This window comes from Polychytrium aggregatum (genome assembly GCF_025602895.1).
Source record: "Polychytrium aggregatum strain JEL109 chromosome Unknown BJ171scaffold_39, whole genome shotgun sequence".
Classification (NCBI taxonomy): domain Eukaryota; kingdom Fungi; phylum Chytridiomycota; class Chytridiomycetes; order Polychytriales; genus Polychytrium; species Polychytrium aggregatum.
Genome location: NW_026516241.1, coordinates 201360 through 222375, shown reverse-complemented (window position 1 = coordinate 222375; position 21016 = coordinate 201360). Strand labels below are relative to the sequence as shown.

At 56.3% G+C, this 21016-nt stretch overlaps 5 protein-coding genes across 5 annotated transcripts; 2 read left to right on the top strand and 3 right to left on the bottom strand.

Annotated features, from left to right (window-relative positions):
- Nucleotides 1-242: 242 nt before the first annotated feature.
- Nucleotides 243-2408, bottom strand: BJ171DRAFT_630668 (uncharacterized protein; the record flags this gene model as incomplete). The annotated part of the gene is made up of 3 exons (XM_053115618.1): nucleotides 243-1513; nucleotides 1777-1929; nucleotides 2306-2408. 3 exons carry the CDS (start codon nucleotides 2406-2408, stop codon nucleotides 243-245), a joined length of 1527 nt encoding a protein of 508 aa, XP_052963571.1.
- A 5250-nt stretch (nucleotides 2409-7658) lies between these two features.
- BJ171DRAFT_601735 (WD40-repeat-containing domain protein) lies at nucleotides 7659-10835 on the top strand (the record flags this gene model as incomplete). The annotated part of the gene is made up of 11 exons (XM_053115107.1): nucleotides 7659-7841; nucleotides 7937-8098; nucleotides 8232-8350; nucleotides 8511-8767; nucleotides 8918-9022; nucleotides 9190-9338; nucleotides 9604-9729; nucleotides 9847-9900; nucleotides 10013-10189; nucleotides 10346-10492; nucleotides 10581-10835. 11 exons carry the CDS (start codon nucleotides 7659-7661, stop codon nucleotides 10833-10835), a joined length of 1734 nt encoding a protein of 577 aa, XP_052963570.1.
- Nucleotides 10836-10843: 8 nt separating this feature from the next.
- BJ171DRAFT_517999 (uncharacterized protein) lies at nucleotides 10844-13240 on the bottom strand. The gene is made up of 10 exons (XM_053112208.1): nucleotides 13183-13240; nucleotides 12983-13109; nucleotides 12632-12897; nucleotides 12473-12513; nucleotides 12338-12384; nucleotides 12052-12201; nucleotides 11916-11960; nucleotides 11696-11735; nucleotides 11386-11518; nucleotides 10844-11225 (listed from the first exon to the last, which is right to left on the bottom strand). Exons 1-10 carry the CDS (start codon nucleotides 13183-13185, stop codon nucleotides 11097-11099), a joined length of 981 nt encoding a protein of 326 aa, XP_052963569.1. The 5' UTR covers nucleotides 13186-13240; the 3' UTR covers nucleotides 10844-11096.
- Nucleotides 13241-13401: 161 nt separating this feature from the next.
- Nucleotides 13402-18025, top strand: BJ171DRAFT_517998 (cytochrome B561, N terminal-domain-containing protein). The gene is made up of 15 exons (XM_053112207.1): nucleotides 13402-13451; nucleotides 13686-14169; nucleotides 14313-14395; nucleotides 14696-14827; nucleotides 14923-14990; nucleotides 15117-15166; nucleotides 15250-15392; nucleotides 15503-16042; nucleotides 16189-16310; nucleotides 16430-16526; nucleotides 16645-16745; nucleotides 16859-16979; nucleotides 17134-17225; nucleotides 17386-17459; nucleotides 17636-18025. The coding sequence occupies exons 2-15, from the start codon at nucleotides 13688-13690 to the stop codon at nucleotides 17895-17897; spliced, it is 2367 nt and encodes a 788-aa protein (XP_052963568.1). The 5' UTR covers nucleotides 13402-13451; nucleotides 13686-13687; the 3' UTR covers nucleotides 17898-18025.
- BJ171DRAFT_517995 (uncharacterized protein) lies at nucleotides 18026-20909 on the bottom strand. Its single transcript, XM_053112206.1, has 7 exons — nucleotides 19667-20909; nucleotides 19502-19555; nucleotides 19349-19403; nucleotides 19128-19272; nucleotides 18924-19003; nucleotides 18538-18726; nucleotides 18026-18344 (listed from the first exon to the last, which is right to left on the bottom strand). Exons 1-7 carry the CDS (start codon nucleotides 20623-20625, stop codon nucleotides 18078-18080), a joined length of 1749 nt encoding a protein of 582 aa, XP_052963567.1. The 5' UTR covers nucleotides 20626-20909; the 3' UTR covers nucleotides 18026-18077.
- Nucleotides 20910-21016: the final 107 nt, after the last annotated feature.

Below are 21016 nucleotides of genomic sequence, written 5' to 3'. Positions count from 1 at the left end.
TTTGGGGCAATAATACATCGTGTCTGTCGACGGAAATGTAGACACTGCCCCGAGACAGATTGAGAGCCAAGGTTGGCTGAGTCAGTCGGTGCTGCTGTGGATGATAGCTCTGGGACTTTACTGCAGCTGTTGCTTGGTATCATCTACCCCTCAGGGCCTCACGGCGTCTACACGCCAAAAGTGCATCCCCAGGGCCCGTTGCGATAGGGTCTGCCGCCGGCCTCCCAACCCAAGCATGATTTCTAGTCTGTGACGCCGTAGGTCCGCCGCACCAGCCTCCCTCGTTTGGGTTTCTTGTCCAGTGACGGGATCGGCGGTCCAGGAGGCGGATCGAATATCTCCTGCATCCGCTCTCGCGGCGGCTTGGGCGGTGCGGCAGGGTGGCCGGTACCGAATCGCTTTGGCTTTGGCGGTGCCTTGGAGCTGACAGCAGCCGTGGTCGAATCGGCCTTGTCCCGACAACCACGGCGAGAGGCACTGGACACAGTTGCAGTGACAACTTCGGGCGGATTGACGCGGCCCTGGATGGATGCCGCGGGTATAGCGTCGTCTTCGCCAAAGTCTGAGAAAAGAATGGCGTTCGACAGCAGCGACTCGAGCTGCTCCTTGGATTTGGAGAGAGGGCTTGTCGGTGTCTTGGCGGGGCTCGTGCTTCTGCGGGAAATCGGTATGGAATGGTGCCTGGCCTCGACCATCGACTGGTGTGTCTTTGTAAGGTCGGCCAGGGCTGTCTCGATGGACTTTGGGACCGATGGATGGTCAGGATGAGTCTTTGGCAGTGCGGCTGGTGCTTGTGACGGTATTGGTACTGACGCAGGGGCCGAGCCAGATGCAAACTGCGGAGTAGGCACCGATGCTGGTGTTGGCATCGAAACTGGCACCGAAACCGGCATCGGCGTCGACGTTGGAGTTGGCGGCTTATTGTCTGCGGACTCGATTTCGGACGGCAGTTCCTCCTCGGTTCGAGCGAGTGAGTCGGTCGACTTTGCTGCCCTGAAGGCTGAGAAGCTCCGAGACGACGACATGCTGATGGCGTCCGATCCCTTGCGGGGCGGGTCTCCCACGGCTCCGGCGGCGCCCTTGACGGACCGAGTGTCATCGGCCCACCTCGACAGGCTCGAGGCCGAGCTTTTCAGGGGCGATTGATTCTCGGGCGTACCAGCTGTCGGTTCCTTGTCAGCAAAGCTCCTTGCGGATTTGGGCGTCCCTCGACCCTCCTCGCCAGGTTTAACAGCGGGATCTCGCTCGAAGACCTCGCGCTTCTCGACCAGCGACAGCAGGGCCGGATCGTGCATGCTGATTCTGGAATTGGAGTGGCTTTTTGACTTTGTCAGCAGCGCTGCCGAGATGCGCTTCTTTAGATTCTTGGACTCCTTCTTGGGCGAGTCGGGCCCTTGGTCAAAAGCCGAGATCTTCTCCTTGACAGGCAGCTCGGAACTGTCGCGCTCGCTCTGATCGACAGCGGCCACCTCAAGTGGTTCAGCAGAGTTGGCCCCTGGCGGATGGTTGTGAACTGCGGTGAAACCAATCCGAGCCCGAGCCCGAGTGCCGAGCGTGGATTTCAAGTCAAGTCGACAAGTGTCCATTTGGCATTGGCAATCCATTCGGGTAAGGTAGGGAGGGAGTCGGTAGTGAGCATCACCAACGATCACATGGGTATTTCCAGCATCAACCCGCCAGCAGTGAGCGCTGCTTTCGACGATTCCGCAATGCAGTGCGCGCCTTGGTTGGAGATTTACACGAACAAGCATATCTGCGGCTGCCCGGCCTACATACACGAGCGAGACATGCGGTCAACGGTGCCCGAGACAGATGACTTGAACGTTTTGTAGACGGCCCGCGGCGAGCTCCAGTTCCCGTTGCTGCTGCTGGCGCTTTGGCCGGCGGCATCCGATGCTGACGGCTGTACGGACTCGGGGACGCTGTTGTCTGGGGCAGGAAATGTTCGGGAGTGACTGTGAGTCGGCATCGCTGGCTTGTGCCGTTGCGGCGTGCTGTCTCTCAAAACCAGCGTCTACTAGGACGCAGCAGCGAGTACCGGCGTCGTTCAGCTTCTCGATACTCTTTGAGGATTTGCCCAAAAAGGATTTGCGGAAGCTTTGCTTTGGCGAATCTTGCCCCGTTTGAGCAGATTGAAGTATCCTTTGACTCTCTGGCGATCCGCTAATGGTATCTGCACGGCCCGGAATGCAAAGCACGACAGCAACAGGCGTGTGAAAATGCATCCGTCGATGGTCGGCGCATGTCCCCTGCCCCAGCGATCTGGCCGACGTCGGACGACAATGTGGGCCAAGAGGCATCTTACCAGCCAAGACATCGTTGCTCTTGGAAAGTTTTTTACTCAGGGAGCGGGGCCTGTCCTGGTTCTGGAGCTCGAACAAGGCCTTTTTGGTCTTCAAATCGGCCATTGAGGGGTCGTTGTTCATCTCGCCTGCCGGCTGGGGCAGGGCGGCGTTGGCCTGAGGAATGCGCATCCGTGTATGCAGAGGAGGCGGAGACGCGGAGGGATATAGAAAAACAGACGGTGCAGAGACCTTCACTAATGGTCCCGGGAGCCTCAGCGCACTTGTGGAATAGACGGGAAGGTGTACTTGCCCTGGTTCGAGGCAGCGTGGGAAGCCGAGCAGCGAGCCGCCGAGACGCGGGCGAGATGCAGACGAGATGCAGACGAGACGCGGGCGAGAGCAGCGTGCGCAGCCTGGCCTGTTCGAGAAACAGCAACAGAGACAACGGCTGGCGCGCAGCAGCATGCTGCGCAGTTGTCCAAAAGTGGATATATTGCTTTAATGTGGTGCACAAGCCACGCCGCCCGTCCGATCAGCACGAAATGAAATCGACGCTATAAAAAACCGACAGCGCACGGTCCCCTTCTTTGTCGCATCTCCCGCTGCAGTCTTGGCCTGCGGAGACGCTCGGATCCCGAATGCTGCCCTGTTGTGCTGCCGTATGCATCGGCTGTCGCCGGCGCTTCTCCGGCACCGCCACCCCGATGAGCACTCGCTCCAGATGACGGTAGCCGCGGCTGGCACCAAGTCCCCGCCGCCTGGCCTCTTTATTCGATGTGAGTGTCCGGCCCTGTTCTGCGCCAACCAGCCAGGCAAACAAGGATGACCTTCGACATTGATCACATAAACTAGAGTCTCTGAATCCCAGTGATTATAGCCTCTGTCTCTGAACGTTAGAACTGCCCGGCCGACGATTGGCAGCGCAGACCCAGCGTCTATCGACGTTTGCTAACCGCCGCATCGCTTTTGCTCAGAAGCCAGACCACTCGGCTCGCACACCCACAAGCCCGTTCTGTGCGGCTCCTGTTGTAAGTATCCAACCCGAGCCGATGCTTGTGCACTCCGAAACGGGTGGCTATGATGAGACAACACAATACTTTAAGCTGGAATTACCGGCTGATACATAGTGATGACGTATTGGCTTCTGAGTACCACCTCGGCGCAGTTTGTCCGTGTCGCTCGGATTTCAGGCCGCTCGCTAACCATGAGACTGTGCAGTTCAGGCCATTTCACTCCGTACACAACAAATGCCAGCGACTCATGCCGCCAACCGCATTCAAAGGTACGTGATTTGCCCAAACCCCCCTTCTTCATCGCCAGCAACTGATGCCACGCCGAGTCTTGACAACTTGGCGTGTGTAAGCGCACTGGGCACTGAACAAATATGTAGAATGTGCATTGTCTGATGCTGAATCGCAGCCGCTTGCTTGACGAGTGGCCTCTGCAGACACATGGCTCTAACGTTGCTGTGACTTTTCAGGGTGATCCAAGTGCATCTGCTTCCCCAGCCCGAGTGAATGGTGAGTGGCGAGTCTGTTCTGGTCCAACACACATGATGCCCTCTTTATGATGAACTCTTTAGATGACGAGTCTGACGAGTTATCGATGCGGACAAACCCTTTAACTACCATTCATGCAACACTGAGCAAAGAGGCTGCGGGTTGTTTCCGCTTTGGAACGCGGGCCGAGACCGTTCGATGCTGACCATTTGTGTACTGTGATCCAGGAACGAACAGCGTGAGTGTCTGGACAGCCCCATCGCCGATCATCAGGTGCTGAGCGATGATATTCCAAAACAAGTAGACAAGCATATGTCTGAATCGCCATGTGGACAGTTTTGACGTCTGACAAGCACCCTGTCAAGCGCAGCCAGGACTGGGCCGTCGCTCTCGATCTGGTATTAATCGCGATCCTGAATGTCCAGCCAGCCTGCCTTGTGCACCAGTTCTCGACGGAGAACGCCCTGCTGGTCAGTGCCACTCCTCCCCTGCAGGTCAGTCTCCGTCCCACAGTCAGCACCCGCTGTTTCTCGTCGCCCTGAGCTATACTTGTGATGCTATTCCAATCAATCACGACGGTCTTCATAATCATCTTGAATGAAACCGCCCCCAGGGCACCCTTACTGAGTCGTATATGCCTGCGCCTGGAACACCGGTCGCCGAGTTCTTGTGATCGTGCTCGTGCCTAACTCCCCGCGCTCTGCTTCCTCATCAGATCCCGAGTCTCATCCGGCAGCCTCGGCGTCGCTGGCACCTTGCTACTGCCACTATGGATCCTTCTCAGGTAAGCACCCTCAATGAGTCCTATCAACGCTGCCTGCATATGCATTTTAGGACCACTTGTGATGTTATTCCAATCAATCACGACGGTCTTCATAAACAACCTTGAATGAAATCGCCCCCAGGGCACCCTTACTGAGCCGTGGTCAACCGTGCGAATCGGCGTGCTATTGCCGCGGACGCTCTGGACCGTTTCTGACCGGATCATCATCTCCTGTGTCCTTAGCGCCACGATGAAAAATTTGGGGCCACCTATGCTGCCCAAGCTGAGAAACCCGTGACCAGATCAGCAGGTTCAAAGCGAGTCATAACGACTCATCCTGGACCCAGATCATTGGCTCGAATTTCCGTGTCGTCTCCGCACAGAATTTCTTAGTGTTAGCGCGGTTGCACAAACCCATTCCCGTACGGCTCGGCCCCCTGTTCCGACTTCTCCCGACTGCTTTGCCTCTTGGACAGAACCGCTCCCCAGGCGACGGAAATGGCTGTAAATAGCGAACAATTTCTTATATTCAGCTGTCCAAGCTGATTTGCAGCAGTCATAATAATTGAATAGAATTGGAAAATTACTTACCGGTATCCAGCCATGGATACACTGAGAATCAAAGTGCAATTGGCAGTCAGTTACGAGGCAGTTATGCAATCATAAACGAAGGTGCGGTGCAGTTCTGGCAGTACTCCTTGCCCAGTTTGGGAGACTGTCGAAACCCATCAGTATTCCTGTGGAGTAATGAGGGAATGGAGTGGTATATCCGCAGAAGATGGTGAATATTCAGCAGACGAGAACAAGACCAGAACGCTCGAGCGTAGACCGATATGTAGTATGGGCTCACTGATGGGGTATTGACGATGGACGATTGTTGATAGGAAGTCTGAAGAATGTCTCACCTGGTTCGGAGGCACGAGTGGCTCGATACATCATCAAATCAAATCGAACCACTCCTGGTTCTGATAAAGGCTTTGAAGCTTGGGCATAAACTCATAGTACGTATAGGTCTGGGCGTTCTTTTCAGAAAGTTGAATCTCGTCATTCGAGAGAACCTTTCGAAAGCTTAAGCCCCGATTTTCTCCACAATGCGGGCATGTTCTCTCCGATTGATGATCGACATCAAAGGCAATACAGCTGTTTCGGCAACAAGGAAGAGAAACTGCGCTCTCAGTTGATAATTGGTCCATGTGTTTTCGGATTTTGTAAAGACTCGGGATGGTGGGCACGGGGTTTCCAGTATATATGTCAATATATTTGAGAATCTCCTTGATCACTCTATCGGACGTGTTGCAGTCAGTCATGACTTCGACGATTCCCAGGCAAAACGGGTCGATTTCTTCGATACCATTTTCGAGAGAAACCAAAGTGATCAGGATCTGTCATTTTTCGGCAAAGGGGTGCATGCAACTGTGTGCTTGGATGAGGGTGGGTCCATCTGCTCATCGATTGGTTCGGCTGAGGGAGCGGCGAAGATATCTCCCGGATGACGACTTGGGAACGGCGAACTGGAGCCCGGGGCCAGCGAGGATTGACAGAAGTGTTGGAGGGCTGACTTGTTGCAGTGGAGGTGCTGTAATTACGGACTTGGGGAACCTCGGGAGGAAACCGTAGATATAGTAGTGATTGTAGTATGTTGTTGTCGAGACGACGTTGTAGGCTTGTTCGCCCGTTCTGCACTTCATGCATTGACAGATGGTTTTGTTGTTGGGCGGAGACTGGAACAGGGTTGCCAATGCTTCTCCGCGAAGAGGAGGCAATCGAGAGGCGACGATGGAACAAGGACGCTGGGGAACGACCAACGAGCAATTAAAGGCCGAGTACTCCACCGTCAAGTGCACCCTCGACGCCATCATCAAGAACGACACCTTGCACGACAAGATCGAGGAGACTGTCCGAGCCATGACACACGTGCAGTTCGAAGCATCTCGTCTCCTGGAGCTGCATCTCAGGCGGTGCTTGGACGAGGGCATCACCCTCCCCGCAGTGTCGTCTAGTGAACCCTCGTTTGTTCGAAAGTGTTTCAATATGGTGCAGACAGGAACAGTCAATGTGAGGACATGAAGCAGTACCCTTTGGAAGGGACACAGGAGGCAGGATACACGTCTCACTCCATGCACTTCGATACAGGTCATAGGTGTCGAGGATGTTCTTGTCTTCTTGTGCTTCATGTTGTGGCGCCTCTGCAGTCGGGCACCTTTCTCGGAATATCCAGAGAGGAAACATGAACAGTCGAATGCCCGTCTCATCGACAAAGACAATCCGATGTGGGTCGATGGAGTGGATCTCGTCCCTGAACTGCGTCACTCGCTCATCCAGTCGCTTGGGTTTGTAGAGGTTCTGCAGCCTCTTGTGAGGGAACCGGCTCGGTGGATGGCAGTGTGGCAGAGCGAGAGCGACACTTTTCTCTGGAGAGTGGACTCGAGTAGACAGCGAATCATTGGACCAGACTGGAAAGGGTTGCGTTCAACGATGGGCTGGATCAGCTCTGTGGCTTGCTGGAGCAGAGTAGAGTTGTGGGTCGACGAAGTGTGACCTGCTTGTGGGTCGCTGCACTGGTCTCGGAGTGCCAGTGGTGAATGGTGCTCTTGGACACTCTGACAAATGATCATGGCCAGTGTGTGATGGTATTTGATCAGTGGTCAAAACCCAGGTGTCTCGTTTTCTATTGGATCGCCGGTAAGGGCTTCGTGTGTTTCCCCTTCAAGTTGAACCTGGATCAGCGAATATACAGCTTGGCTGTAGCGAAACGAGTAGTCTCCCTCGCAGCGATCTGTGTGTTGGTCCCAGTCTCCTTGGACACTGGAGTGTACTCATGAGCCCAGAGAGCAGCGCGACGACCCTGGCCCAGAACAGAATGCCCCGTTTCGTTTTGGGCATGCTCGAACCAGTTCTTCGCATCTGCTCGCTCGCCTGCTCCCTCACCTGCTCCCTCATCTGGCCGCTCGATGCTGGCCCAGCCACGAATCAAGGCCGAGAGCGAGCTGATTTGGCGCGGAAATGGCTCCAGCGGCCCCCTCGGCCATCGGCCCGCTGCTTGCGCCCTGCCTCTCGTTTTTATGCAGCCCATCCTCGCGACATCCCATCTGCGTCGGCTGTGCATGAGTCATGGAAATCGTATACGTCTACCAACGCAAGCGCTCCGAGTTTGGCCGGCAGCCGACCTTCGTCGACCGCCCTGCCGAGCTCTCGTACTCGATCCCACCAGACCCGTCGCTCGCGCGGCACTATGTCGAGCGGCCGCAGTGCCTGGTCGAATCGCAGTCGGTGCCCGAGCAAAGCGAGCATGAGGTGAGCCCACGATCTTCCCACCAGCGGCCCAGTGCTTCTGCGTTGCGGTTTCAAGGGGCTTAATGTCAGCGCTACCAACCCCCGCCGACTGCTAGGTCAACACCGAGAGCATCTCCTTCACCAACCGTGGCATTCTGCACCTTCAAGGCGGATGGCCCAAGGACGTCGACGCGAGCGACGTCGAGCACACCATCCGCTACCGCAAAAAGATCGAGAAGGACGAGGAGTACATCCGTGCCGTCCAGGCGCTGGGTTTGGTGAGTCCGCCGCTGTTGTCCGCATGCCTGCCTGATCCAAAGCTGCCGGCCATCGATTCTGCGCGTGCTGCATCTCTTCCCAGGCATCCGGACCTGACTTGGGCCCAACTCCCGCCCGCGTGTCTTATCGCAGTCCATGGAGCACTGTATCAAGCAGAACAATGCCATCGATATCTATGAGGAATATTTCGCCGAGATGCCCGACACGTCCGTGATCGAGGCTCCCACCGCCAAATCCCTCAATGTCTACCGGTATGCGCGCGCCTGTGCTGTGTGCGCTGGCCGTTGTCGTCAAGAGGCCAAAGAAGTGATGGGCCATCCAGAGGACAGCGTCGATCCACCGTGTCTGCAGCGAGCGACAGACCGTGCGGCCATAGAGACTCTGCCTTTGCTGACTTGTGTGGCTCCCCAGCGACCCCAATCCCATTCCCCGTGCCGCAACCTATCTGTCGTGGTATCCGGACGACGGCCACAAAATCGCCGTGGCTTACTCCGTACTCGAGTTCCAGAAACAGGTCTCGGGCATGTCCAACGACTCGTATATCTGGGACGTGGAGAACCCCAGCACCCCCGATCTGACACTGACGCCCAGCAGCCCGCTCGTCTGCATCAAGTACAACCCGAAGGACCCCCATATTCTCGTGGGTGGAACATACAACGGTCTGCTGTGTGAGTAAGCGCAACGGTGCTGCTGGCCTTCGCTCTTGGCTGTTTCCTACAAACACCATGTGCATGCCCTGCCCCGGGTGCTGGGTCTGGCCCCGCACGGATGGATGGCGCCCTCATCTCTCGTCCCTTTCCCACGCTCCTGCCTTTCAGCGTACTGGGATACGAGAAAGGGCTCCTATCCGGTCGACACCTCACCCATTCAGAAGAGCCACAGGGACCCGGTTTACAATGTGCAATGGGTCCAGTCGAAATCAGGTACCCAGACTTGGCAAAGCACGCTGGGACTTGAATACATCCACTGTCGGGTGCCTTGGATCCGCCAGCAGAAGCACGCCGCCTCTTGCGCACTCGCTCTCAATCGCACTGGCGACCTTAGATGCAGCAGGACTGACTTCCCGAACCTCGTGCACCTCGTGTTATAGGATCCGAGTTCTTCTCCGTCTCGACTGACGGCCAGGTGCTGTGGTGGGATATCCGAAAGCTCACCGATCCCACCGAGAGTCTCCTTCTGGACCCTGAGAAGAACGGAAACGTTATCGGAGGCACCGTGCTAGACTTTGAAACCACCATGGTATGAGCGTATCCTGGCACAGATCCGTCTTGATCGTTGGAAAGGTGGATCGGCACATACTTTGTGGACAGAACAAACACTGTGATGGCGCACTCCCACGGCGTCTTATCAGGCGAATCAGGAATGTCCTCGCGGCCGCTGCTGCTTTTGGCGGGATATGCTCGACCATTCAGTGCTCTGTGGATCGGCCTCCGAAACACGCTCGCCCGTTTCTAAGATGATTTGGTGCTGACGATGCCTGTTGCCTTCTCTGCGTCAACTGTAGCCGACAAAATTCATGGTCGGTGCCGAGAACGGCTCGATATTCATGTGCAACAAGAAAGCCAAGAACCCGAGCGAGAAGATCACACACACGTACCCTGGCCACCACGGTCCAGTTTATGCACTGCAGGTGAGCCGTCGCGGCAGTCGCCATGTTTGTGACCGGTCTGTCAAAGTGGCTTTGCGCCTCCACCACACCGATGAGCAAGGGTGTATGGGAAGCGCTAACCAGCAGCTCTCTTGATAGCGCAACCCGTTCTTCCTGAAGAATTTTCTCACTGTCGGCGACTGGACAGCTAAGGCAAGTGCGCGATGCGCCGACTCTGGACCAGTCAAGAGTGCACCGCTGTTCGAAATCTGCACAGGGCAGCTATCCAGGCAGCTGATTCCTGTTTGTTGATAACACCATTCAGATCTGGGTCGAGGATGCCAAGACGCCGATCATGAGCACGCGATACACCATGTCTTATTTGACCGACGCCTGCTGGAGCCCGACCCGACCATCGCTCTTCTTCACCTCCAAAATGGACGGCACCATTGACTTTTGGGACTACATATTCAAGCAAAATGACCCCACGCTCACGGTTCAAGTAAGAGTGGCGCTGAGCGTCGGCTGGCTCGCTGTGCAAACACAGTGCGCCAGAATGGCCGCTGCAATACCGGTCCTCCATCATTATGCCGGCGCATTGCCGTCGAACGATGAGGTTGACTCTACCTTGGATTATATATTTGCTTTTGTTTACCAGGTCTGCAGTGCGCCAATCCACTGCATCAAGGCCCAGGATCATGGTCGATTGCTCGCCGCCTCCGCCCGAAACGGAACCACCACTCTCCTGGAGCTATCGGATGGCCTGGCCAAAATTCAGCCAAACGAGAAGTCCATATTTTCGCAGGTGAGTCAATCTGCCTCGGGGACAGCAGGAGGGCTTGGTCCCTGATCAGCCCATCTCATCGCTGGACTGTGGCACTGTATTTCGCCAGATGCTGGAGAGAGAAGCCAAGCGTGAAAAGACCCTCGAGAGCGCGGCCAGAGAAAAGAGACTCAAGGCAGCCCAGAAGCGTCCTACATCGGCCTCCTATCGCCCCAAGGGTTCGGCGCTGGATGAGCTGCTCAAGATGGCCGAGGACGACTTTTTCAGTTCCATCGACGACGGATCGGGCACAGCGCGTGAAAGACTCATGGAGGACAAACGAAAGCGGGATGAGGCCGTCCGCCTATCGAAGGAAGGTGCTTGAAGATAGTACGGATATGGGTCGGCTATGGTGCCAACTTGCGGACGCATGTGCGGAGAGCGTATGGCCGGAGGTGCGGCCGGAGGTGCGGCCGTCAGTGCTGTTGAAGCGCGGATTGGTTTATTGGCACACAGAAGGGGTTCTTACGGCAAGGTATCGGCATTTGTACACGATGCGAGAGCCACTTGGTCCTGTGTGCTTCCCCGATGCTCATCGTCGATGGCAATCGAGACAGTCACTTGCCGGCGCCAAACAACACGCTGGTCAATACTCGGTGAAGGATGTATGTCCTGTCTTGGTGGCGTGATCCTGTGCTTCCTTCTGACCATGGAGACCGATCTTGCATACACTGCAGCGAAGGGTAAAGTTGGCCAAGTCTGTGAACTTGCGTTTCTGTGAAACAGCGAATGAAACGGGCAATTTCGGCGAGTCAGTGGGCGCTCCCGTTCGTTGGCCATCGATGGTATCAAAGTCGCGGCACATCTCAAGTACGATGCGTGCACCACGACCAGAGGGAGTGCATCGTGCGAACGAGCAATCCAATGAAACTGACCGCTTTCCAGATCTGGGCCAGTTGCACGGCCGCCGTGGCAACGAGTTCTGCAGTATCGGTGAATGTTCGGGTGAAGAACTCTTCTGGTGCATTGTCCGCAGGGGACATGGCGATTACGTCGTAGTGAATGCCGCTGCAGCAAAGGGCGTCAAGAATCGGAGGTGATTGTCAGAAACGGCGAGATTGTGTCCCATCGAATGACGGTGGCCGTCGAAGGATGGCAGAGCGCTTATCGACATTCAAGTCAAGCACAGCAGCCGATCGCAGCAGCCAATAGCGAATCGCACGATGGCAGCAGCCCCGAGCCAACCTGTAGAGCACAAAGATTCGGTTGGAGTATTTTCCTTCTCCTGTATGGACCAAATGAAGGAGAGTCGATTTCACTGCTCCGGCATCTCCAGCGGCCCTGATGTCCCACGCACTCTCAGTCCAAACACAGACGCAATCCAAATCTTGTGAGACGCTTGCCTCAGAGCGGCAAGCATCGTGGCAAGAACTTTGGATCAGTAGTCGGTTTCCAGCGCACTTACCGAATCGGTCGACTCGCACAGTCGATACGTCAATCGAGCTGATGTCTACCGGGGAAGTGGATCGACGATTACCAAGATCAGCCGAGCCCGAACGTCAGCAGGCAAGCCGCGAGTGTCGGTCGACCATATTACTTGCCAACTTGATAGTATTCAGAGAGGATGACGAGTTCGATGGCTCCGCCCCAGCTCTGGGGCTTCTGTATCCAAGCTGCATAGTCGTGGGGACTTTTGCCCAATATGGCCTCGTTCCAACGGAAAGGATCTGCGATGATGGCATCGGCAACGACTGGAATGGCCCGTGGCCGGAGCAAGGTAATAGTGGACCATGATGAGAACCCGAATCGTACAGATCGGCATGCCCAAAGTCATCGGCGTGGTGTGGGCTTGTGTCTTGTCGCTGTTGCAGCAGGATCTTGGCATACCCTTGCGGAGTAATGGATATCGCTCCGAAGTGCCCTCCATAGCGTAACTGGCGGATTGGGATCGATATCAGCAGGCAAGGCTCAATAGGCTTGCTCTGTTGAGAGATGCCAAGTTGGATACCGGCATGTAGATACCTGATCGATCGGAATAGACAGTTGTTGTCGTCCTTCATCTCCTGTTGGTTGTGGGGAATACGACGTGATGGGCAGACATGTGAGCTACCTCGACCTGATCATCACCAAGCCCTGCATGCCAGCGGATGCCCTGTCCCAGCGAATCACATGGGATCCTACCTTTACTAACACAATTCCATCAGGCAAGCGGATACCCTCGCCCGCTGCCGTCTTGGTCACGTTTGAGCCCGATGGCGCCTGAACATGAAGGCGCTGGGACGGACTGGCGCTCTGGGCTTGCGATACCCATGGCTGTGGGAGCTCTACTGCCGATGCTGTCGGAAGTTCTTCTGCAATTACTTGCTCGCCGTCCTTGATCCCAAGCGATGCAAGGGTGATGCTGTCGTTTGCGATGCTGATCGGCTTGGGCGGGAATCCCATTTTGACTTGCGATCGAGAGAGAATTACCATCGGCATCCAGATGGCCCCGCTGTGCCCAGAAACTAGGATGCGCCTGGATTGCGCACTTACGCTGAAGACGAGCGGCATCGATGCCGGCGATGGCGCATATCTCTGTCTTGAGCTCGAGCACCGTAGAGCTAGCGCCCAGGGAAGCGCCGATGGCGTGGACACCTTTGGACGAGCGGCATCGGAGACGCTGCAGGAGCCGGGCGGTCGGTGAGAATGGCGGCTGGCAGTGCTGAGACCACAGGCTAGCCCGGAGGACCTACCATGGCTTCGGGATGGCGGTTCTGGACAGATGATGGCTTGGGCGGGTGGTGGTGCTGGACAGAGGGTGGTGGTTCTGGACAGGGGTGGTGGGAGGCGACGGGATCAACCAGGGCCACGAACCACACACACACACACGGGCCACACACACACACACACACGAACCACACACACACGCCCAGGTCTTTTGGTCGGGTCGCTCGCGCCTCTGATCGCCCTCTCTCTCCAGATCTGCATCGGCCGTGTCAGCCGCTGGCGGGTGCTGTCTTTGGTGGGTGCCTTGCGACTGCCTGTCTGCCGCGAGTCTGTATTTGGCGAGCGCTCTTCGACGGACCGAGTCTCTGGTCGGATTCGGCCGTCGGCGATCTCTGGCGGCTCTGCAATCGGGCTGACCAAGTGCTCGCCAGTCGACGCCCTCGCAACTCCAATCGCTAAATCTACCTGTCGATCGACATGCCCACCCACCCCGCCGCTTCTGTGCACCCTCTCCTGTCTGTCTTTCCAGCCATGTTCCGCTCTCCCGCCCCGCTCACCCACCGGCTCGCTGCCAGAGATGTCGTCAATACGCCTCCTCCAACCGAGTCGATCAGGAAGAACTTTTCCGGGCCTCTTCCGACTCCAGGCCGCCGACCGACAGGTTCCAAGGAAGCTCCTCTTGCTCCACATTTTGGCGTGAATCTGTCCAAGCCGCTCGCCCCGCTCGCCCCAGCCGCCTCCACTGCACCTGCCGGCTCCATATCCACCGTCGGCACTGGCAATGCTGCTGCTCCATCGCTGCCGAGCAGGAACCAGAGCTGGACCCAGCCCACTCGCCCATCCAAGGTCAAGTCCATCCAGCCGTGGGAGCATCCGGCGTTCCGAGACATTACCACGCAGCGATACAAGCTCGAGCTCAATGACGTTGACTTGGCCATCCTGGCCTACAACGGCGTCGCCGTCGCGGTGTTGATCGCTGTGCGCCAGTTCCAGATTCCCAGAAGCTTGGTCAGGTACAGAAACGTCGACTGGCACCTCCATTGCGGCCGCTACAATACAAGGCTAGTTCGATCCCGAACGAAGCAAAGCCTATGTGTTCCATCTCGACAGATAACCGACTTGCAACGCTTGGCCCCCATCTTCCTGCGCACCACAGAGCACTCATCTGGAGTTTTGTGCAGTCACCCAAGCGATATGTCTGGCAGGGCGATATGATAACCGGTTGCATCCTGTGGATCGGTGAGTATTTGCGTCTCGCATTGGCCTGTGCCAGCGATGGCGATCACACGTTCGAGTCTCTGGAAGAATGCCGGGTAGTTCAGATCCTGAATGAGTCTGAACGAGTTGAGCCGAGGCAGCACCATCGGCTCAAGTTTAGCTTTTGTATCGACCAACGCACCCGAACCAATGCACCCGAACCAATGCACCCGAACCAATGCACCCGAACCAATGCACCCGAACCAATGCGCCTGCCCTCACTGACATTCCTCTCGACACCAACCGCTCGCCTCACTTCTCCATCGTCGCGCCGCAATCCAGTCTTTGGAATGATTGTTGTGTGCTCAATCAACGTGCTCTCGGTGCTGATGAAGATCATGTCACCTCTGAGCCCTCCGCTGCGCTACGACCTCTCGCCATCCGAAAGAGAAGTCCTTGGCGTCAAAGCTCCAGGTAGAGCCTTCGAGCTTGTCCGTGGTGATCTTCTCTGGGCAACAGCCTCGGCTACAACGCGAGCGTTGATATTCTGATCCGGTTTCGCTTTGCAGTCCCCGATCGTGAAGCCGATCAGCCTCTCATCAAAATCAATCCACCAAGCAAAGAAAAGTCTCCCAAGGTGCATTCTCAAGCCTTTGACAGTTGCTGCAGGTCTATGGTTATAGTCATACGAAGCACCCCTGTTGTCCCGCAACAAGCCCACTCACCTCCACCATGTATCATGCATATCACCCAACATCCACAGAAACCCACGGCAGCAGCGACTGGCAAACCCAACGAGCCCCTCACTTTCAAGTGAGTCCCTGGTGTGCCGACTATCCCTGCCTATTATTACACTCTTCTCGCCGAGCTAAGCTCTGTCGTTGCGCTGTCTGTAGACCCAGCGCACCCCAGGTCGCCCGACCCAGCCTCTCTCTCCAACCCCGCAGTCAAAGCCCCAACAAACCTGCGGTGCCTGAAGCACTCGCAGCTGAGCCCCCAGCAGAGATCTTGAAGGCCAAGAAGCTCTATGGCTCTGGCGGTAGGTTGGCGCTGAGAGCTCTGGCTCGCCACAATGGTGATACCATTGGCTTGGTCTCATATCGCCCATCCCGATAACTCTTCTACCACTTTGGTCCTGGGCCGTGCCAGCCTTCCACACGGAAGAGCCCATCCGCGACCAAACCACGCTGAGCAAACTCTTCAGCGAATCCGAGAACGTCGTCGCTGCCGCCGCTATTTCGCCGCCGCCGGTCCCGTTGCCTGTCACTCGCGGCCAATTTGGTATTCCCAAGTTCCAGACTGCAACAAAGTCTCTGGTGAACCCAACTTCTTCCAAAGCCAATATGAAGGCGACGGACCCAAATGCCTCCGATGCCGACGCCCGGGGACAGCCAAGTCTAGCCAAGATCATCCGGAACCACTCCGACATCCGGATCGAAAATGGGATGCAATACGCCGAGCCCGAGATTATTCTCGACAAGCTGAATCTGAACGAATATATGGATGAATGGCGAGACCGCATGCGCAAATGGCTTGCTGTCAAGGTCGTCGAGCCGCTGGCTAAGCGAATCCAGGACTGCGACGATCTCTTCAAGAAGGAGAATGTGGCTCACCTCGACTGCCGCTCGGCTGTCTTCACACTCGATACCGCCGTGGCCCCAGCGCCGCCAGTCGCTAGCACCTTTTCAGGTCCGTTCCCCCCCCTTGATCTACTGCTGCCACATGATGGTGTTGACAGATCTCAAGCCGCCAAAATCGCCCCATCCGTCCGATGCATTGAATTACATTCGTGATTCGAGTAACGTTGTGCTCACCCGAATCTACACCCACTGTAGGAGCTACGGGTATTTTCGCCAAACCCGGAGCCTCGACATTCGGCTTGGGCCAAGTGGCTCCTGCTGCGTCTGCTCAGCCGCCAAATATGAGCCTGCATGACTTGTTCCAAAGACACGGAAACGTAGGCTCGACGGACTTTTGTTGCGCATCGAAGCATTCGCCGTTTGGCCATGCTTGTCGTCTCCCACCATAGTCTGGCGCCATACTGCTACTGACCACCATGGACCTCACTTTGCGCAGCTGCCTCAAGTCAAAGAGCGTCGGATTCTGGAGTCGTATTTGAATGTCCCTGGCACAGATGCATCAAATCGACGGTATATTGTTGAACGAATCATTGGTACGTCGGTCTGTGCTGACCCTGCGATACACGCGCCCTGGGCACCACTTTGCTCCGTGTACTGCTTGGAATGTCCCTTGCTGATCACAAGCTTCCCTCGTCTCTGCTCACCCGACAGCTCTTGGAAAGGGTGGCTGTCTTTCGACCTACAACTGGTTGCACGGTATGAAGTTTAACAATAAGGGCTTCACCTCGGCCATGGGACCATGCGACGCACTGGTACGTACAACGACCGATGTTCAATGACTGACAACCGACAACCACGGCGATATCGGCCGAGAGACTGTCGAGTCGATGATCTCACCCTGGTCACGTCTTTTTTGTTTTTCCAGCTGCTCATGCATCTCTTCTGCCAATACATGAACGAGAACATCAACTGGAGCGAGAGCGGTGCCTCCCAAGGAGCCGTGTTCACACAGCAATACTTTGTTCCCAGTTTGGAGGCCCCGATCGGTAAGTGCCGGCTCCGTGCCAGAGGTCACACTCAACCTGGCTGGCACTGGTCACAAGAAACGCCGCCGAGTCTTTGCGTATCGACTCCTCCTTTGCCCCTGACCCTGCTGCGACCGGACCGGACCGGACCGAACCGGCGATTCCATTTGCCCAGACCCAACGCGCTCCATCCAGATTCGACAGACCAACAAGTATCCCCCTCACTTCCAGCTTATTGTGGAGAACATGATCTGGGACATTCACTCGGTATGCCAGATCCGTCGACATTCTTGGGCGAGCCCCTCGCACTCTCCCATCGCTTCAGCAATCCCATCAAACTTATCCATCAGTCAACTCCAGTGACTGACGTGATGCTTACTTCCCCCCCCCTTGATCGGATTCATTCATCACTTCCTGTTTGCTACAGAAACGTAACAATCTGCTCGACACTCTCTGCATCTTTGCCCATTACATCAACGTGACCTCGGCTGGTTATCTCGGGTACGGACGGGCTGAGTCGACCTTGTTGCTGCGCTGCTCTTCTCAGCCGGTGCACTGTCGCAATGGTTCAAGACTGTGGCTGCTTCATCGTCAGGCTCCAGGCCGATATGTTGGCGACTATTCTGGCGCAAATGGCACATATGGCAACACTAACCAAGTGCTTTGGTTGGACTCAGAATGCTGAACTTGGGCGGCAAGTCCATCGACATGATGCAGGTAGTCCAGGACGGCCCCTTGATCAGCCATCACCTCCAGGACTCGGCTAGTGGGCCTGCTGGCGAGCGATCGACTGCCTCCGCCACCGATCGAAACCGGCCCTTTGCCATGGTGCCTGTTGCTCGTCCGGACCAGGACGAAGAGGTGGCGCCCTTTGGGTGGAGCATGATGCACCGCTCCACGCGAGTTCGGGTGCCTGGCCTGAACGCCCGTCGCTCATAGGCTCAGAGTTGAGTGCCGCCCAGGAACCGCCCCATCGAACAATGCTCCCGTGCAGGCACCCGTGTCTGTGATCGGCAAATTGGCGAGAAATGGCATGCGACCATATTGAACCTCCAAACCGCCAATAAAGTATCTCAATGGCGCGGGCTTTGTACTGTCGTTCACACATTGGGCTGGTTTCTACAGAATCAGCGACGACCGCTTCTCGGTGACGGGAAACTCCATGTCTGGGGTGCAAGTCATGCAGCTCTGGAGATCCAGTACTTTCCGGCGTGGGTCGCCGTTCTGCTTCTTCTCCTCGGTCAGACGCCGGATCTCCTCCTTGACCTTGGAAAGCTCCTGCTTATAGCGCTCCTGCTGCTGCTGATGGAGCTGGATTTCCCTCCGTAGACGGGCGTTCTGCTTGTAGGCGACCGATGTGACCTTGGCTACATAATCGGTCAGGCTCTGCGGGAACAGACGGCGTCAGCATGCGGGGATCAAGGACATGAACAGACGTGCCACAGTAACAGAGCTGCGTTGTGAGCCATTGCAAGTCGTTGCAAAGTCGTCGCAGGTCGTTGTAAGTCGCTGTGAGTCGCCCCATCCTCTCCTTTCTTCCACCAAAGGTATCCTCCCCCACTGGCTTTGGGCAACGAACCATCTTGGCGTCATCAATCAGACTCTGGATGGTGTTGAACATCTTGTCTTCGCTCTCCTGTAGCTCGATCCTGGCCTTTTCCTCGACGACTCGCAGCTGTGTCTGGTGGTCCTGGATCAGCTTTTGCTGCTCAGCCCGGACTGCATCGATTTCTCGCTTCAGTATCTCCGGGTTATCTGTTGTTCGTTTCTGCAATTAAACCCGAATCGGCTCGTGAGAATTTGACTGAATCGCCAGCGATGACGGCTGCATGGCTGATTCTAAGCACGGCATTTCACATATCGGGCATATGTCACTCCATTCCATCCACTCCATTCCATCCACTCCATTCCATCCACTCCATTGCGACAGAGTGCAGTCCGGCCCTGCCAGACACAGGCACGTACTTGAAACTCGAGCAAATCCTCGACTTCGAGCTCCACCTCGTTGAGATACATCTTTGATTTGTATGCCTGCTGCTTGAGGACTGTCCGACACGATGAAGGGTGTCAGCGGCTGGAACACTGTCGCAACGGCAGTCTCGCTTCGCCCGACAGCCGAGCCTTGACAACCCCACACAAACACCCTTCGCTTGTATGCTACAGTCACACCTTCGACATCCTTCTCGGCCTCGAGCTCATACTCCTTGAGTTCCTTCTCCAGCCGTGCCCGCTGCTTCTTGCGTTGTCTTTGCAGGTTGGTAATTGTCCTGTCGGCATCTTCGGTCTCCTTCAAGCACTCGGAGACATGCATGTTCTGGAGGCCGAGAAATGAAGCAGTCAGAGCGCAAAGGGCGAGCCGACACTCCCTCGGCCCATGGGGCAAGACTCACATTCTTCTCGGTGAGGACTTGATGCTTTTCTTTGAGCACCTCGTTTTCCATTTTTCTGGAAAGAACACAGTCTCCGTATGTCAGATCGGCTTCGGTCATATTGAGCATCGATGTTCCTCGGGCAAGTCTTGTCACTAGCGCGACGACACTCACAGTTCCTCGAATATCGGATGGTACAGCTTCAGCGAACCCATAAGTGCAATGATTCTGCGGATTGATGCTTGGCTTTAGTCGGCTAGTGCAGCACCGATACCATCCATCACATGGTGGGGAAGTGCGTTCCTGCGCTGTCGCTGACTGCCCCCCCCCTCCTCATACTTGAGCCGCAGATCGTAAAGGACCTCAATCTTTCGTTCCTGTGTGACTTTCTGCTGCTCACGCTTCATTTTCCGCTGGTATGCCGACGGGCTAACGCTCTTGAGGTATCGCCAGGAGTTTGGCCCGACCGCGGCAAGGGACTTTTTCCTCTTGCCGGGGCCCTTTCCCACGAGCACGACTTGCTTCGGAGATCCGGATATCGGCCGCATCTTCAGCCCCTTGGCTTGCGTGAGGAAGCGGGCATAGGCGTCCCGGGGCCCACGGAATGAACCCGTGGTGGTGCTGAACAGAGCGAGCTCGGAGCCTGTCAGTCTCAGGGGATAGTGTGCCAGTCGCGAGAGGTGGAGAGGATGTACCGCCTGAGTCTCTCCTTGGTTCGACATCAGCGCGACTTTGGATCCAAGCTTGGCAGAAACCCCATCGGTTGCCAGTATCCCACTACCACGCTCGTTTTTGGCTCCGAGCTTCCGTCGATCGCGAATCGACAGCGTCGCCTTCCCGGCAGCCGACAGCATCAGACTCGCTTGCGATGAGCCCTTGGAGTCACCTCCAACTGAGCGCCGGGCATCCTCTTCCTCACGGCTAGAGTTCGAGACATTATCTCCGGAGCCGTCGCTGTCGTCGTCGTGCCCGTCTTCATCGTCGTCGTTGTCGCTGCTATCATCGTCATTATCATCATCGTCATCATCATCGTCATCATCGTCGTCGTCATCGTCGTCGTCGTCACTGTCCCAGTCGTCGTCATCGACCGCCGACCTCCGCCGACGCCTTTTCTTCTTCTTTTTGAGCGAGCCGATGGATTTGTTGGGCGTCAGAGTCCGACTTGGTGATTTCGGCGAACGGATATGCGATAATGACTCCATCATGCTCGTGCTCATGTAGCGGCTGCCAAACCGATGCTCCTCGTGGAGGGGCGGTAGCGTGAGCCGGCCGGTCTTCTTCTTGAGCTGCAGAGGCATTTGTGTTCTGTCGAGCTTGCCCAGCACTTGTCTGCTGGGGCTCGCATGCACCGAGCCGGAGAGGCTGGTCCGAGGTAGGAGCAGACAGAGAACTTGCCTTGGCGGATGCTGTGCCAATCACAAACTACCACAATACGGGCTGCCCGTCAGTGCCGCTGCTGCCCAATCGCAGGCAACGCCGGAGGACATCCCGCGGCATGCAGCATGCTCGATGTCTCCACGACACCCTCGCCAGCGTCGGTGAGCATCATCGGCAGCACGCATGTCCATCATCAGGCCGGGCGATAACGGCCGCATTCCAGGTGCCGGTTCTTGGCGGACGCGCCGCATCCCACGCCCCGTCCCGTTTTGGGTCTCCATCCAAGGTCTGTGCTGGCCGGGTGTCTGTCTC